We start from the raw sequence: 15,830 nt of genomic DNA, 5'->3' as shown, positions 1-15,830 counted from the left end.
GCTGCCTCATAGAAGTTTGCTGACTCAGTGAGTAGAGTGAGCATCTTGAACAGGTAAAACTGCTGCCTCCTTGGCTGTGAAGAGCGTGTGAAGAAGGACTAGCCCGACAGCAGAATCTGTCAGCCTCTGCCTCAGGCTCCCCTGCGGATGCTGGCTCCCCGTTCTCACTCCCAGAGCATACCCAGTTCAAACCTCCAGGTCGCAGAACCTGGGAATCTACACAGGTAACAGGCGTCCTGGGCTGTTCTCATGACATTGAAGTCTGGGAACTACTGCCATGTAGATACGCAACGACCACGTTGCAGAAACAAACAAACATAGGGCTTAATGAACTGAAGAATCATGAGCTGTACCTGTGTCCCCTGGGAAAGTGCCTTTGTCCTGGTGGACTTGGCGGGGAGGTAGAGTTGAGGTCTGCTTGGTTTACCACTTCCTTAATTGCTGGTTTGTCACTGGCAGTTAGCGAGTTGTCAGATATTCCTTTAGCACAAACATTGTACATTCTGGCACACACAGAACACCACAGGTTTCTCTCGAAGGCACCAAACTGATCCAGTCCCAAACCACGTGCCTTAATTAAAAGCTGCCACTTCTGTGGAATGCTGGCCAGGGACCAGACAGCTTTGATTTCAATCCCAGATCTGCCATTTGCCAGCTCTGAGACTTTGGGCAAGTGTATTCTCTCTACACCTGTTTCCTTATGTGTTACATGGAGATGGTACCTACTTGGAGGATGGTTGTGAGGATTAAATGGAATAATATCATACCACTAACTCACTTACCAGAGTGCCCAGCACATCAGAAGCCCTCAGTGGAGACCAGCTGTCAACACTGCTTTGGGGGAGATAAGTTCTAGGAAAGGCCCTTAGCTGTTGGTGTGTTGTGGTCACTGAGCTGGGTGCTCCCAGGATTTCCAACTGCTGCTAAGGGAAAGTGGCCTGTCCCCAGGCATCTGCTTTTGTCACCGGGAACTGAAGTGCTGTTCTTAGATGAGCGCTTGTGACTTTATCTTTTTATGGAGAATTTGGAAGAATTTACCTCAATTTTCAACCTCAAATACTCTTGGAAAATATATTATTTTTACTCCAGTGGACTTTAAAAAAACAACAACTGGAGATGAGTGGTGGTGATGGTTACACAACAATTTGAAAGTACTTAATGCTACACTGTACACTTAAAAATAGTAAAAATGGTCAATTTTATATTCAGTGTATTTTACCACAATTAAAAAAATGAAAACAACAACAAAATTGAAGTTTGTATTAAAGGTCTAGAAACTCCAACTGAAGAAAAAAGAAAGGAGGAAAATGGTCTCTGTTTCCAGGCCCTGCCAGCATCACTGTAGCTAATGGAGACCTGATTTGTTTATAGAGTACTAAAGTCACATTCAAAAGGACAAGCTTTGTTTATTCAAAAGGGCTAACTGAGGCAGACTGATGAGGTTGCTGAAGTTGCTGTTAAAGCTACAGGGACACCAGAGGGCAGGCAGCAGAAGCAAGAAGAACTACAATCCTGCAGCCTGTGGAGCAAAAACCACATTCACAGAAAGATAGACAAGATGAAAAGGCAGAGGGCTATGTACCAGATGAAGGAACAAGATAAAACCCCAGGAAAACAACTAAATGAAGTGGAGATTGTCAACCTTCCAGAAAAAGAATTCAGAATAACGATAGTGAAGATGATCCAGGACCTTGGAAAAAGAATGGAGGCAAAGACCAAGAAGATGCAAGAAATGTTCAACAAAGACCTAGAAGAATTAAAGAACAAACAAACAGAGACGAACAATACAATAACTGAAATGAAAAATACACTAGAAGGAATCAATAGCAGAATAACTGAGGCAGCAGAACGGATAAGTGACCTAGAAGACAGAATGGTGGAATTCACTGCTGTGGAACAGAATAAAGAAAAAAGAATAAAAAGAAATGAAGACAGCCTAAGAGACCTCTGGGACAACATTAAACGCAACAACGTTTGCATTGTAGGGGTCCCAGAAGGAGAAGAGAGAAAGGACCAGAGAAAATATTTGAAGAGATTATAGTTGAAAACTTCCCTAACGTGGAAAGGAAATAGCCACCCAAGTCCAGGAAGCGCAGCGAGTCCCATACAGGGTAAACCTAAGGAGAAACATGCTGAGACACACAGTAATCAAACTGGCAAAAATTAAAGAGAAAGAAAAATTGTTGAAAGCAGCAAGGGAAAAACGACAAATAACATACAAGGAAACTCCCATAAGGTTAACAGCTGATTTCTCAGCAGAAACTCTACAAGCCAGAAGGGAGTGGCATGATATACTTAAAGTGATGAAAGGGAAGAACCTGCAACCAAGATTACTCTACCCGGCAAGGATCTCATTCAGATTCGATGCAGAAATCAAAAGCTTTACAGACAAGCAAAAGCTAAGAGAATTCAGCACCACCAAACCAGCTCTACAACAAATGCTAAAGGACCTTCTCTAAGTGGGAAACACAAGAGAAGACAAGGACCTACAAAAACAAACCCAAAACAATTAAGAAAATGGTCATAGGAACATACATATCGATAATTACCTTAAACATGAATGGATTAAATGCTCCAACCAAAAGATACAGGCTTGCTGAATGGATACAAAAACAAGACCCATATATATGCTGTCTACAAGAGACCCACTTCAGACCAAGGGACACATACAGACTGAAAGAGAGGGGATGGACAAAGATATTGCATGCAAATGGTAATCAGAAGAAAGCTGGAGTAGCAATACTCATATCAGACAAAATAGACTTTAAAATAAAGAATGTTACAAGAGGATCAGGGGCCGGAGACCTACGGGAACAGCGGCCCGGGACCCGCGCTGCCCCCACCCCTCCTGAGCAGGCGCCCCCATGGCCCGACCCCACTGATTCCTTCACTCGGCCATGCTCCCGCGGCCCCTGTGGCTGTTTTGGGACATGAGCCCCCCCGGGGGAGTCGTGCTGAGCAGCTTCCGGAGTCGAGACCCCGAAGAGGGTAGGGGCACAGGTGGCCGGGGTGTGGGCGGGGGGCAGGAGGAGGAGGAGGAAGACGATGAGGCCCCTGTGTCTGTCTGGGACGAGGAGGAGGATGGTGTCACCTTTACTGTCACAAGTCACCAGTATCGGCCTGTTGATCCCTTGGCCCTGAGGCCTCCCCCGCGTTACTCCCAGAGGCTCCGAGCTGGCACTCTGGAGGCCCTGGTCCGACACCTGCTGGACGCCTGGACATCAAGGACTGACGTGACCTTCACAGCAGCCTTCCTGGCTACTCACTGGGCCTTCACCTCCACGCCTGCCCTGCTAGGGCTTATGGCTGACAGGCTGGAAGCCCTTGAATCTCATCCTACTGATGAGCTAGAGAGGACAAAAGGGGTGGCCATCTCTGTACTGTCAACCTGGCTAGCCTCTCACCCTGAAGATTTTGGCTCTGAGGTCAAGGGTCAGATTGACCGGCTTGAGAGCTTCTTGCTTCGGACAGGGTATGCAGCAGGGGAGGGTGTTGGGGGGGGCAGCGCTGACCTCATCCGCAACCTCCGGTCCTGGGTGGACCCCCAGACCCCCGAACTTCCTAAGCCCCTGGCCCTCCCCGGCGATCCCCCTGCTGACCCCACGGATGTCCTGGTGTTCCTTGCTGACCACTTGGCCAAACAGCTGACCCTGATAGATGCGGAGCTATTTCTCAATCTGGTCCCCTCTCAGTGCCTGGGGGGTCTGTGGGGTCACAGAGACCGGCCAGGACATTCCCACCTCTGCCCATCTGTCCGGGCTCACAGTTTAACAAGGTGGCAGGGGCAGTGGTCAGCTCTGTCCTGGGGGCTACCTCAACCATAGAGGGGCCTGAGGAGGTGACCATACGGCCACTCCGTCCACCCCAGAGGGCCCGGATGCTGGAGAAGTGGATCCGTGTGGCAGAGGAGTGCCGTCTGCTCCGAAACTTCTCTTCAGTATATGCTGTGGTGTTGGCCCTGCAATCCAGCCCCATCCACAGGCTTCGGGCAGCCTGGGAGGAAGCAGCCAGGGACAGCCTCAGAGTCTTTTCCAGCCTCTGCCAGATTTTCTCCGAGGAGGATAATTATTCCCAGAGCCGGGAGCTCCTCCTGCAGGAGGTGAAGCTGTAGCCTTCTCTGGAGCCAAATTCCAAGAAGTCCCCGAGGTCTGGCTCCCAGGGTGGGGGTGTGGTCCCATACCTTGGCACCTTCTTGAAGGACCTTGTGATGCTGGACGCAGCCTCCAAGGATGAGCTGGAGAATGGATACATCAGTTTTGACAAGCAGAGGAAGGAGTTTACTGTCCTTTCTGAGCTGAGGCAGCTCCAGAGCAAATGTCGTGGCTATGACCTCCGACCTGACCCCGATATCCAGCGGTGGCTACAGGGGCTCCGGCCACTGACAGAGGCCCAGAGCCATCAAATGTCCTGTGAGGTGGAGCCATCCAGTACCAGTTACCCTCCTGCCCTGCAGGTGCTTCGGCCTACGCTGGTCATCTCACAGTGGACAGAGGTGCTGGGTTCTGTTGGAGGTCCCACACCCCTTGTCTCCTGGGACTGGCCCAGTGTGGTGGCAGAGGAGGTGCCTGGAATCCCCGCTCCACTGCTGACCCGGCTGGCCCAGCACATGAAGTGGCCGTCTGTCTCATCTCTGGACTCCGCCCTGGAAAGCACTCCAGCCCTGCAGAGTCCCGCTGATCCCAGCCACTTCTCTCCCCCAACTTCCTTCCTGAGGCCTTCTCGAGGTCACTGCTGCTCAGCCTCCTGTGGCTCCCCACTCAGTGGGGGTGCAGAAGGGGCCTCCAGGGGGGCTGGATATGGGGGAGGGGGGCCTGGGCCAGGGGCTTCTGATTGCCGCATCATCCAAGTCCAGATGGAGCTGGGGGAAGACGGCAGTGTCTACAAGAGCATCTTGGTGACAAGCCAGGACAAGGCTCCAAGTGTCATCAGTCATGTCCTTAAGAAAAACAATCACGATTCTGCGGTGGCTTCAGAGTATGAGCTAGTGCAGCTGCTCCCAGGGAAGCGAGAGCTGACTATCCCCCCCTCGGCTAACGTCTTCTACGCTATGGACGGAGCTTCACTCGATTTCCTCCTGCGGCAGCGGTGACGGCCCTCCACTGCTACAATGGGCCATGCCAGTGGCCCTTCTGCCTCGGGAACTCCCCCAAGTGAGGGAAGAGGGGGTTCTTTTCCCAAGATCAAGGCCACAGGGAGGAAGATGGCCCGAGCACTGTTCTGAGGAGGAAGCCCTGTTGGCTCCTAGAACTCATGGTGGCCGTGCCAGATGTGGGGAGCCATCCTGAATGGTGGCAGTTGCTGCACTGGGAAAAAATCCAGAAGGATGGCCAACCACCCTGGGGCAGTGAAGCGCCAGTGGTTTACCAGACAGCCGAGATCCAGCCCTATGGGAACTGGTAATCTTGGTACCCAAGACGGATACCTGTGTATAGCTTCCCACTTTCCATGAATGCAGCACACAGCTAGTGCTGGAAAAAGGATCCGTTTCTGATTCCTGGCCACATCCTAGCATGCTAAGGGCCAAGGAAAGGCCTGGAAGTAGGGGGAAAGGAAAGCCTGGAAGTAGGGAGAAAGGAAAAGCCTAGAGGCTCTGAGCCCCAGGGGAAGGGAATGGTAAGAAAAAGGTTCTAGTAGGAGTTCCTCTTCCTACTCTGGGTGTTCCTGTCACTGTGACAACACTAATAAACCAAAACACTACCTGAACTCTAAAAGGAAATGTTACAAGAGACAAGGAAGGACACTACATAATGATCAAGGGATCAATCCAAGAGGAAAATATAACAATTATAAATATATATGCACCCAACATAGGAGCACCTCAATACATAAGGCAACTGCTAACAGCTATAAAAGGGGAAATCGACAGTAACACAGTAATAGTGGGGGACTTTAACACCTCACTTACACCAATGGATAGATCATCCAAAATGAAAATAAATAAGGAAACAGAAGATTTAAATGACACAATAGACCAGATAGATTTAACTGATATTTATAGGACATTCCATCTGAAAACAGCAGATTACACTTTCTTCTCAGGTGCGCACGGAACGTTCTCCAGGATAGATCACATCCTGGGTCACAAATCAAGCCTCAGTAAATTTAAGAAAATTGAAATCATATCAAGCACCTTTTCTGACCACAATGCTATGAGATTAGAAATCAATTACAGGGGAAAAAATGTAAAAAACACAAACACATGGAGGCTAAACCATACGTTACTAAATAACCAAGAGATCACCGAAGAAATCAAAGAGGAAATAAAAAAATACCTAGAGACAAATGACAATGAAAACACAAGGATCCAAAACCTATGGGATGCAGCAAAAGCAGTTCTAAGAGGGAAGTTTATAGCTATACAAGCCTACCTCAAGAAACAAGAAAAGTCTCAAATAAACAATCTAACCTTACACCTAAAGGAACTAGAAAAAGAAGAACAAACAAAACCCAAAGTTAGCAGAAGGAAAGAAATCATAAAGATCAGAGCAGAAATAAATGAAATAGAAACAAAGAAAACAATAGCAAAGATCAATAAAACTAAAAACTGGATCTTTGAGAAGATAAACAAAATTGGTAAACCATTAGCCAGATTCATCAAGAAAAAGAGGGAGAGGACTCAAATCAATAAAATTAGAAATGAAAATGGAGAAGTTACAACAGACACCACAGAAATACAAAGCATCCTAAGAGACTGCTACAAGCAACTCTATGCCAATAAAATGGACAACCTGGAAGAAATGGACAAATTCTTAGAAAGGTATAGCCTTCCAAGACTGAACCAGGAAGAAATAGAAAATATGAACAGACCAACCACAAGTAATGAAACTGTGATTAAAAAATTCTTCCAACAAACAAAGTCCAGAACCAGATGGCTTCACAGGGAATTCTATCAAACATTTAGAGAAGAGCTAACACCCATCCTTCTCAAACTCTTCCAAAAAATTGCAGAGGAAGGAACACTCCCAAACTAATTCTATGAGGCCACCATCACCCTGATACCAAAACCAGGCAAAGATACTACAAAAAAAGAAAATTACAAACCAATATCACTGATGAATATAGATGCAAAAATTCTCAACAAAATACTAGCAAACAGAATCCAACAGCACCTTAAAAGGATCATACACCATGATCATGTGGGTTTTATCTCAGGGATGCAAGCATTCTTCAATATATGCAAATCAATCAGTGTGATACACCATATTAACAAATTGAAGAAGAAAAACCATATGATCATCTCAATAGATGCAGAAAAAGCTTTTGACAAAATTCAACACCCATTTATGATAAAAACTCTCCAGAAAATGGGCACAGAGGGAACCTACTTCAACATCATACAGGCCATATATGACAAACCCACCACAAACATCATTCTCAATGGTTTTTCCTCTAAGATCAGGAAAAAGACAAGGATGTCCACTCTCACCACTATTATTCAACACAGTTTTGGAAGTCCTAGCCATGGCAATCAGAGAAGAAAAAGAAATAAAAGGAATACAATTTAGAAAAGAAGAAGTAAAACTGTCACTGTTTGGAGATTACATGATACTATACATAGAGAATCCTAAAAATGCCAGCAGAAAACTACTAGAGCTAATCCATGAATTTGGTAAAGTTGCAGGATACAAAATTAATGCACAGAAATCTCTTGCATTCCTATACACTAATGATGAAAAATCTGAAAGAGAAATTAAGAAAACACTCTTTTTTTACCATTGCAACAAAAAGAATAAAATACCTAGGAATAAACCTACCTAAGAAGACAAAAGACCTGTATGCAGAAAACTATAAGACACTGATGAAAGAAATTAAAGATGATACCAACAGATGGAGAGATAGACCATGTTCTTGGATTGGAAGAATCAATATTGTGAAAATGACTATACTACCCAAAGCAATCTACAGATTCAGTGCAATCCCTATCAAATTGCCAATGGCATTTTTTCCGGAACTAGAACAAAAAAATCTTAAAATTTGTATGGAGACAATACAGACCCCGAATAGCCAAAGCAGTCTTGAGGGAAAAAAACGGAGCTGGAGGAATCAGACGCCCTGACTTCAGACTGTACTACAAAGCTACAGTAATCAAGACAATATGGTACTGGCACAAAAACAGAAACATACATCAATGGAACAAGATAGAAAGCCCAGAGGTAAACCCACGCACCTATAGTCAACTAATCTATGACAAAGGAGGCAAGAATATACAATGGAGAAAAGACAGTCTCTTCAATAAGTGGTGCTGGGAAAACTGGACAGCTACATGTAAAAGAATGAAATTAGAACACTCCCTAACACCATACACAAAAATAAACTCGAAATGTATTCGAGACCTAAATGTAAGGCCAAACACTCTAAAACTCTTAGAGGAAAACATAGGAAGAACACTCTTTGACATAAATCACAGCAAGATCTTTTTGATCCACCTCCTAGAGTAATGGAAATAAAAACAAAAATAAACAAATGGGACCTAATTAAACTTCAAAGCTTTTGCACAGCAAAGGAAACCATAAAGAGATGGTAAGACAACCCTCAGAATGGGACAAAATATTTGCAAATGAATCAACAGACAAAGGATTAATCTCCAAAACATATAAACAGCTCGTGCAGCTCAATATTAAAGAAACAAACAACCCAATCCAAAAATGGGCAGAAGACCTGAATAGACATTTCTCCAAAGAAGACATACAGATGGCCAAGAAGAACATGAAAAGCTGCTCAACATCACTAATTACTGGAGAAATGCAAATCAAAACTACAATGAGTTATCACCTCACACCAGTTAGAATGGGCATCATCAGAAAATCTACAAACAACAAATGCTGGAGAGGGTGTGGAGAAAAGGGAACCCTCTTGCACTGTTGGTGGGAATGTAAATTGATACAGCCACTATGGAGAACAGTATGGAAGTTCCTTAAAAAACTAAAAATAGAATTACCATATGATCCAGCAATCCCACTACTGGGCATATACCCAGAGAAAACCATAATTCAAAAAGACACACGCACCCCAGTGTTCATTGCAGCACTATTTACAATAGCCAGGTCATGGAAGCAACCTAAATGCCCATCGACAGACGAATGGATAAAGGAGATGTGGTACATATATACAATGGAATACTTCTCAGCCATAAAAAGGCATGAAATTGGGTCATTTGTTGAGACGTGGATGGATCTAGAGACTGTCATAGAGAGTGAAGTAAGTCAGAAAGAGCAAAACAATTATCGTATATTAACGCATGTATGTGGAACCTAGAAAAGTGGTAGAGATGAACTGGTTTGCAGGGCAGAATTTGAGACACAGATGTAGAGAACAAACGCACGGACACCAAGTGGGGAAAGCCGCCGCAGGGGGTGGGGATGGTGGTGTGATGAATTGGGTGATTGGGATTGACGTGTATACACTGATGTGTATAAATTTGATTAAAAAAAAAAAAAAGCTACAGGGACTTTTAAGAAAGATTCTAAAGGACCAGTATGTCTGAAGAGACCAAAAGAAGTTAATTCACACCGTTCACACCGTTGCCCATGTTACCTGGCTTCTGGGGTTTTTGTTGCGGGGAAGGGGTGGAACTCAGCCCCATGGCACTACTTTATATTAGACTGTGTATATTAACATCTTTTAGGACTGGAAGGAGTTTAGGGACTATATAGTTCTAACTCCCCTTATTCATTCATGTGTTTTGAGCAACAGTTGTCTGTTGAATTCCTTCTTTGTACCTAACATATAATAGGATCTACCATTGTGGATGCTGGATATACCATAGTATGCAACACAGACCTGCCCTAATATAGCTTAGGATCTAATAGGGAAGACAGACATTAATCAAATAGCTACGTAAATATGTAATTACACATTGTGGCAAGTGCTGTCTTTAGAGGGAAAATACAGGTTGTCTGAGACATGGATTAGGAGGGTAGACGCAGATCTGAGAAGGTCAGGGAAAGCTGGGATCTCAGGTGAAAGGCTTTCTGGGCAAAGTCTCTGGAACAGAAACCTCGTGGCCAGTGGGGAACTGAGAGTACGCTAGTGTGAGGGTGGGTGTTTTCTGAATGAGGAGAGGGTTGAACATCCCACTTCTGCTGAGTCAGGAGTAGAAGTACGTCATCTACTGTTCCAATTTTCTCTTTCTTTTCACATCGAAGGAGACTTACTCAGAAGCCTGGACCTGTGACATTTGCACAGGTAGAATTATTTCCATTCAAAGACAGGATCTGCCCCACTTCCACATGGCCTCCAGTCTCCCTGAGCTCGGGCTCTGTTGCTACCCACATCTCCAGATCTTCACCAAGGCACACTGGTGTCTCATGACCCAAGCAAGGTCATTTCTGTTGACCCTCTTTCTAGACCACTGCTTCTGTTCACTCAGCATAGCTCATGAAGATCAGTTATGGTTGATAAAATCATGTGTATGATCAAAACTAGCTTAAGATGAAGTTTATACACAGTATGATTGCAACTATATAAAAATTACCATGCATTAAAAAAGACCAGAAGGAAATAAATAAAAAGAACAGTGATGTCTAGTTGGTGAAATCTTTTTTTTCCTTAATTTTATTTTTTTTATCGGGGTATAGTTGTTTTACAATGTTGTGTTAGTTTCTACTGTACAGTGGAGTTCCTTGTGCTATACAGCAGGTTCTCATTAGTTATCTATTTTATACATATTAGTGTATATATGTCAATCCCAATCTCCCAATTTATCCCCCCCAACTCCTTTCCCCCCTTGGTGTTCATACGTTTGTTCTCTACATCTGTGTCTCTATTTCTGCCTTGCAAATCGGTTCATCTGTACCACTTTTTTAGATTCCACGTATATGTGTTAATATATGACATTGGTTTTTCTCTTTCTGACTTACTTCATTCTGTATGACAGGTTCATCCACATCTCTACAAATGACCCAATTTTGTTCCTTTTTATGGCTGAGTAATATTCCACTGTATATATGTACCACATCTTCCTTATCCATTCGTCTGTTGATGGACATTTAGGTTGCTTCCATGACCTGGCTATTGTAAATAATGCTGTAAATGAATATTGGGGCTAGTTGGTGAAATCTTTAATGTCTTTTTTTCCCTTTTCCTTTCATTTTCTAGATGTTACTTAATAAATTTATAGTACTCTTAAAAGAGAAAGTCATATTGAAATAATAATATTAAGGAGATGTCAGATCTCTTCCTCACTACTCAAATCTTTGATTTTTCTTTGATGTGAAGAACATACTTATAGGGGTTTTAGAAATGTTTTAAATATGAGCTACAGAGAAACATTGGGTACGAGTAATAGCATGACAAGGCACAGCATTTCACAAAACATTTCTATAGGATGGAATTTTTATTTAAAACAGAATTCTGTTATCGCTGAGTCTGGGGGATGCTGGTTTAAACTAGGTTAAGTGGGTTTCTCCACTGTTAGAATTCTCTGAAGCAGTCACTACCTAGTGGGTTCGTGAGCCCACGATGGGGAGAGAGCATGCAGCATTCCCCAGACTTCTGGGAAACTTTCTTCACTCAGGTCCCTGCAGGCTTAGTGCTCTGTGGAACATGCTTTGGAAGATGCTTATGTGGGGAAAGAGAGCAAAAGCTGGTGGCTCCTGGGGCTCTAGATGGATCAGGTGAGGTATAACTATCTTTACTACCCATTCAGCAAGTCAAACTGCTCTGGACCCAGTTTTCTACTATAAAATAAGAGGATTGATGAAATGAACTTCTAGCTCTAAAATGGGCCAGCTATGAAAAACAAGTGATTATGCTTGTAGGTTTGTGACAATGAAAGGCAAACTCCCCGAATGTTCAAACAGAGAATTTTCAGACAATCAAGCTTTATCTTTCCCTAAAGGCAGCAAGTGATGCCGAATTTTCCTTCTGCAATTCATTTGGAAGACAAAGAACATTTGTTCCAGTTCAACAGGTTAGCACTCCAGGCTGCCATATACAGCAGGAAATGCCCTCAATTTCTGTGTCAATGCTCTACCCGCCCTTCTCAAGCACTTGCCAAATGAAATGTAGTAAAAGTTTTCCTTTCTCAACCACCTCACTGTGTAAGGCCTTAGAGAAACAGGCTGATAGGAGCAAGGCTGGTTCCTTTGCTCTACTGGAAGAGTATCTTTCATGTCAACATAGTAGACAGAATAGAACATCCTGATTCCAGATAAAGGCTTCTTGCTGCTGCTGCCTCGCTATCTTTTATCATATACTTCTGTGGTTAGAACATCTTCTGACCGGAAGAATTCAGGAATCCTGTTAGGGAACAGCAGGATTTTCTGCCGTGTAACGCCTGAGGCTTTTGCTCCACCCTGAGAGGTTTCCCACAGGTTCAAAGGCCCCAGACCTCAGTTAGACCCCTGTCTGCTCACAAAGGTCACCGCCTAAGCCCGTTCTTGGTTTGATCTCACTGCAAGCCTAGCTGCTGAGGAGTCTGCGCAGCTTCCTTCCTTGCTGCTCATCTGAGCTGTGGCCCTCACAGTGCGATCTGCCACTTGATAATGCTTAAGTCAGCAGTTGTTTTACATCTATCCCCTCATATTGTCTTATCACCTGGGAAGAACCTAAAAACTCCAGGGAGAAAAGAAGACAAGAATTAGAATTCAACTCCCTGGACCACTGCGGATAGCTAAACGTAGAGCTTGTTGAGCTGTCAAGTTTTCTTCCATTTCACCCCAGGGAGTATCACTGTGCTGCTGTGTGAGCATCCTTGACCTTGCATAACATCTGCAGTATTCTCCACCTCCTTCTGCACAGTGGGGCTTCCCTGTGGTAATCAGCGTTATGCCCCCGTAAAGAAAAGGGCCCACATGCTTGCTTCGGGCAAAGTGATTAGGTGACGGAGCCTGGATTTGGATCAGAGTCAGACCCAAGACCTTGTGCTCCTTATACAGAGGAACAGAGGAGCAAGGTCCAGACTATAGTTTTCAAATTGGTGCCCCACTTAAAGGCCTGACTCTGATCGAAAACCAGGCTCCGTCACCTAATCACTTTGTATCTTGACTAAATTACTTAACCTCTTTGTACTTTAGTTTCTCATCTGTATAGCGGGGATAAAAACAGTATGTACCTTATAGTACTGGTCTAGCAGTTAAGTCAGATAATTCTTATAAAATACTCCTCACAACACTAGGCTGGTGCACGTCATGCCCTCATGAAATGTGATGTGGTGACTTTGTTCTTCTCCTTTCTCTTCTGACCACCTAGTTCTTTCTCATATTGTCTTTTTACCTTTCCTCTTCCACCTTCTTTCTTACTTTATTCTTCCATTCATTGCCTTCTATGCTTAAGAGCCAAAAGCATGAAGTTAAAGTACAAATCTTTTAAAATTTATTGAATACAACTTATAGTTATATTTGTAATTAAAAACAAGCACACTTAGTATTTTCCATGTCTCTTTTCCAGAGTACAGGCCACATACCAGGCCAGTTAAATCACAAATCTGGGGGTCAGACATGGGCATCAGTAGCCTTTGAAGCTCTTCAGATGATTCTAATATGATTCCAATGTGCATACAGGTTTGGGAACTGTTAGATTGATGGCGTTCTACTCCCTCTATATTATCTCGGCTACTTCAGTGTATGGTTCTGAATCTTGCCTCCAATTTAGAATCACCTGAGAAGCTTCATAATAATACGGGTGCTTGGGCCCTACCTTGGCTAAGGCCTGGATATTTCTAATGTGCAACCAGCACTGAGAGCCATAGTTCTAGAGGGATTGGTGTCCTGGTAGATCTTATGATCAGCACGACTCCAGGCACTCACTCCCCCCCAACCTACCCCCACTATGAATTAAAATACTTTCTCCTCTGTGTTTTTGAAAACCCATGTCTTTGTCTCCTTTCTCTTGCAAGCTGAATACAGAGAAGAATGATGTAATGCTGATAAGTTCTTGGTTTGTTTTGCCCTCAGTTTGGGATTGTGCTGGATGCGGGCTCTTCTCACACGAATTTGTACATCTACAAGTGGCCAGCAGAAAAGGAGAATGACACAGGGGTGGTGACTCAGATAGAAGAGTGCAAGGTAAAAGGTAAGATGAAGAAAAAGGGACCGGGAGACAGTGGGCATGAGAGGCATGTGGGAAGTGAAACAAACACACGAGAAAAAGGGAAGTCAAGTGAGAACGCAGCGGAGCTGCTATTGTTGCTATTTTATAAATAATTGCTACTTTATTATCATTATGAAAACGGTACTGAAATCAGTCCTTAATGATGAAGCCCTTGAAAGATAAACTTCCAAATAATTGGGTAATAGTAACTCCCATCAACAGAACAATTCTATGTGCCATGCACCTGGTACTGAAAATGTGTTATTTCATCCTCACAGTCTCCCTTTGAGGAATGTATTATTATTCCCATTTTTTAAAAATGAGGGCACTGAGGTTGAAAGAGGTTATGGCACTTGTTTAAGGTTACTTGAGCTAGTTAGTAAGTGATGGAACTGGGGCTCGAACTGAAATCTGCCCAAACTTAACTAAACCCTTATCAGTCATATGATTAGCAAATATTTTCTCCTATTCACTAGGTTGTCTTTTCGTTTCGTCAGTGGTTTCCTTTGCTGTGCAAAGATCTGCCTAACTTTAAACCCATGTGTTAGCCAGTGGTTCTCAAATTTGAACCTGTATCAGAACCACCTGGAGGGTGTGTTAAAGCACAGGTGCTCGCTCCCGCCCCCAAGTTTCTGGTTCAGTAGGTCTGGGATGAGGACTGAGAATTTGCACTTCTAACAAGTGCCCAGGTGATGTTGAGGCTGGTGGATCCAGAGCCTTGCTGCTCTTAATCTTTGTCCTCTAATCTATGGCTTGGAAGGGATTTTCAAAAGCCTTTAGCTTCTGTATAGGCAGGCAAATCATAGACCCTTAGGGCTGCAAAAAGGACCTTGTGGATCACTGAAGTCTTGTTTTATAGAAAAGGAAGCAAAAACCTGAAAGACTAGTGACTGGCAAGGAGGAACAGAACCAGGACAAGAATCTGGGCCTCCAAGTCGCACTGCAGGCTTCCTGCTACTCTGAGTCACCACACTGCGTATTGAGTCTTTTCCTAGTTACTTTCCTTTTAAGGTCACAAGACCAGTTAGAGTTGTGGACAGCAAGCAGCTCTTCCCGCTCCCTCCTGCCCAACACTCCCGGCCGTGCTCTCACCTTTCTGACCTTCATCTCTCTTGGCCTTTTTAGCCAGGGACTCACTGTTTAGTTTTGGTCAGACAGGTATCCTAGGCCCTAGAATATAATTGACTTTTAGTTTGGTGGCCTGTGGTGTCCACTAATTTTCATAGTTTATCAAGAAAGCTGTAGATAGGATACGTTTCCAAGAGAGCAAGTCGTTCTATCCAGTAGCCTGATGTCCTCAGAATCTGGCCCCATCAGTTCTGAGGTAGTACTTCAAACATTTTTTAAAACCCAAATCCCTCGTTTTATTGACTTCTATTTAATAATTCACTGCCTTCCATTTCTTCTTCCACGTGTTGTTGTGGTGTTAACCCAGCAGCTGTCTCCTGAGACACATATCCCCATGCGTGTTTGGCCTAATAAATGCAGTAATTTTCCCTTCTCAAAAGATAGCTTCCCTGGTGGCACAGTGGTTGGGATCTGTGAGCCGTGGCTGGGCCTGTGAGCCGTGGCCGCTGAGCCTGCGCGTCCGGAGCCTGTGCTCCGCAACGGGAGAGGCCACAACAGTGAGAGGCCCGCGTACCGCAAAAAAAAAAAAAAAAAAAAAATAGAGTTCTCTAATCAAATATTTAAATAGAAAGGTGAGTTGAAAGCTACCGGTTATGGAAGGCCAGGCTTTTTGAGTCAAAACACTTAGCTGATAACTTGGAGCTGATTTTCTCATTGCAGTTAAGTAAACA

At 44.1% G+C, this 15,830-nt stretch overlaps 2 protein-coding genes across 4 annotated transcripts in view; both read left to right on the top strand.

Moving 5' to 3' along the window:
• Positions 1-15,830, top strand: part of ENTPD1 (ectonucleoside triphosphate diphosphohydrolase 1) — a 115,340-nt gene that overhangs the window by 82,771 nt on the left and 16,739 nt on the right. For all 3 annotated transcript variants that reach the window (XM_030865175.3, XM_030865172.3, XM_060286588.2), the window contains exon 3: positions 13,896-14,013. Coding sequence is in view for 1 of the 3 variants with exons in the window: in XM_030865172.3 (XP_030721032.2) it covers positions 13,896-14,013 (118 nt within the window). In the remaining 2 variants the exon portion in view is untranslated. The remainder of the gene's footprint in view (positions 1-13,895; positions 14,014-15,830) is intronic.
• Positions 2,795-5,702, top strand: LOC115857819 (ral guanine nucleotide dissociation stimulator-like 2). The gene is given in 2 exon segments (XM_030865161.2): positions 2,795-3,759; positions 3,762-5,702. Coding segments are annotated over 2 exon segments (2,322 nt in total). The 5' UTR covers positions 2,795-2,897; the 3' UTR covers positions 5,222-5,702.

Source organism: Globicephala melas, chromosome 16 (assembly GCF_963455315.2).
Source record: "Globicephala melas chromosome 16, mGloMel1.2, whole genome shotgun sequence".
In the NCBI taxonomy this organism is placed as follows: Eukaryota; Metazoa; Chordata; class Mammalia; order Artiodactyla; family Delphinidae; genus Globicephala; species Globicephala melas.
Note: the sequence above shows the minus strand (reverse complement) of the source record. Positions and strands in the feature narration are given on the sequence as shown.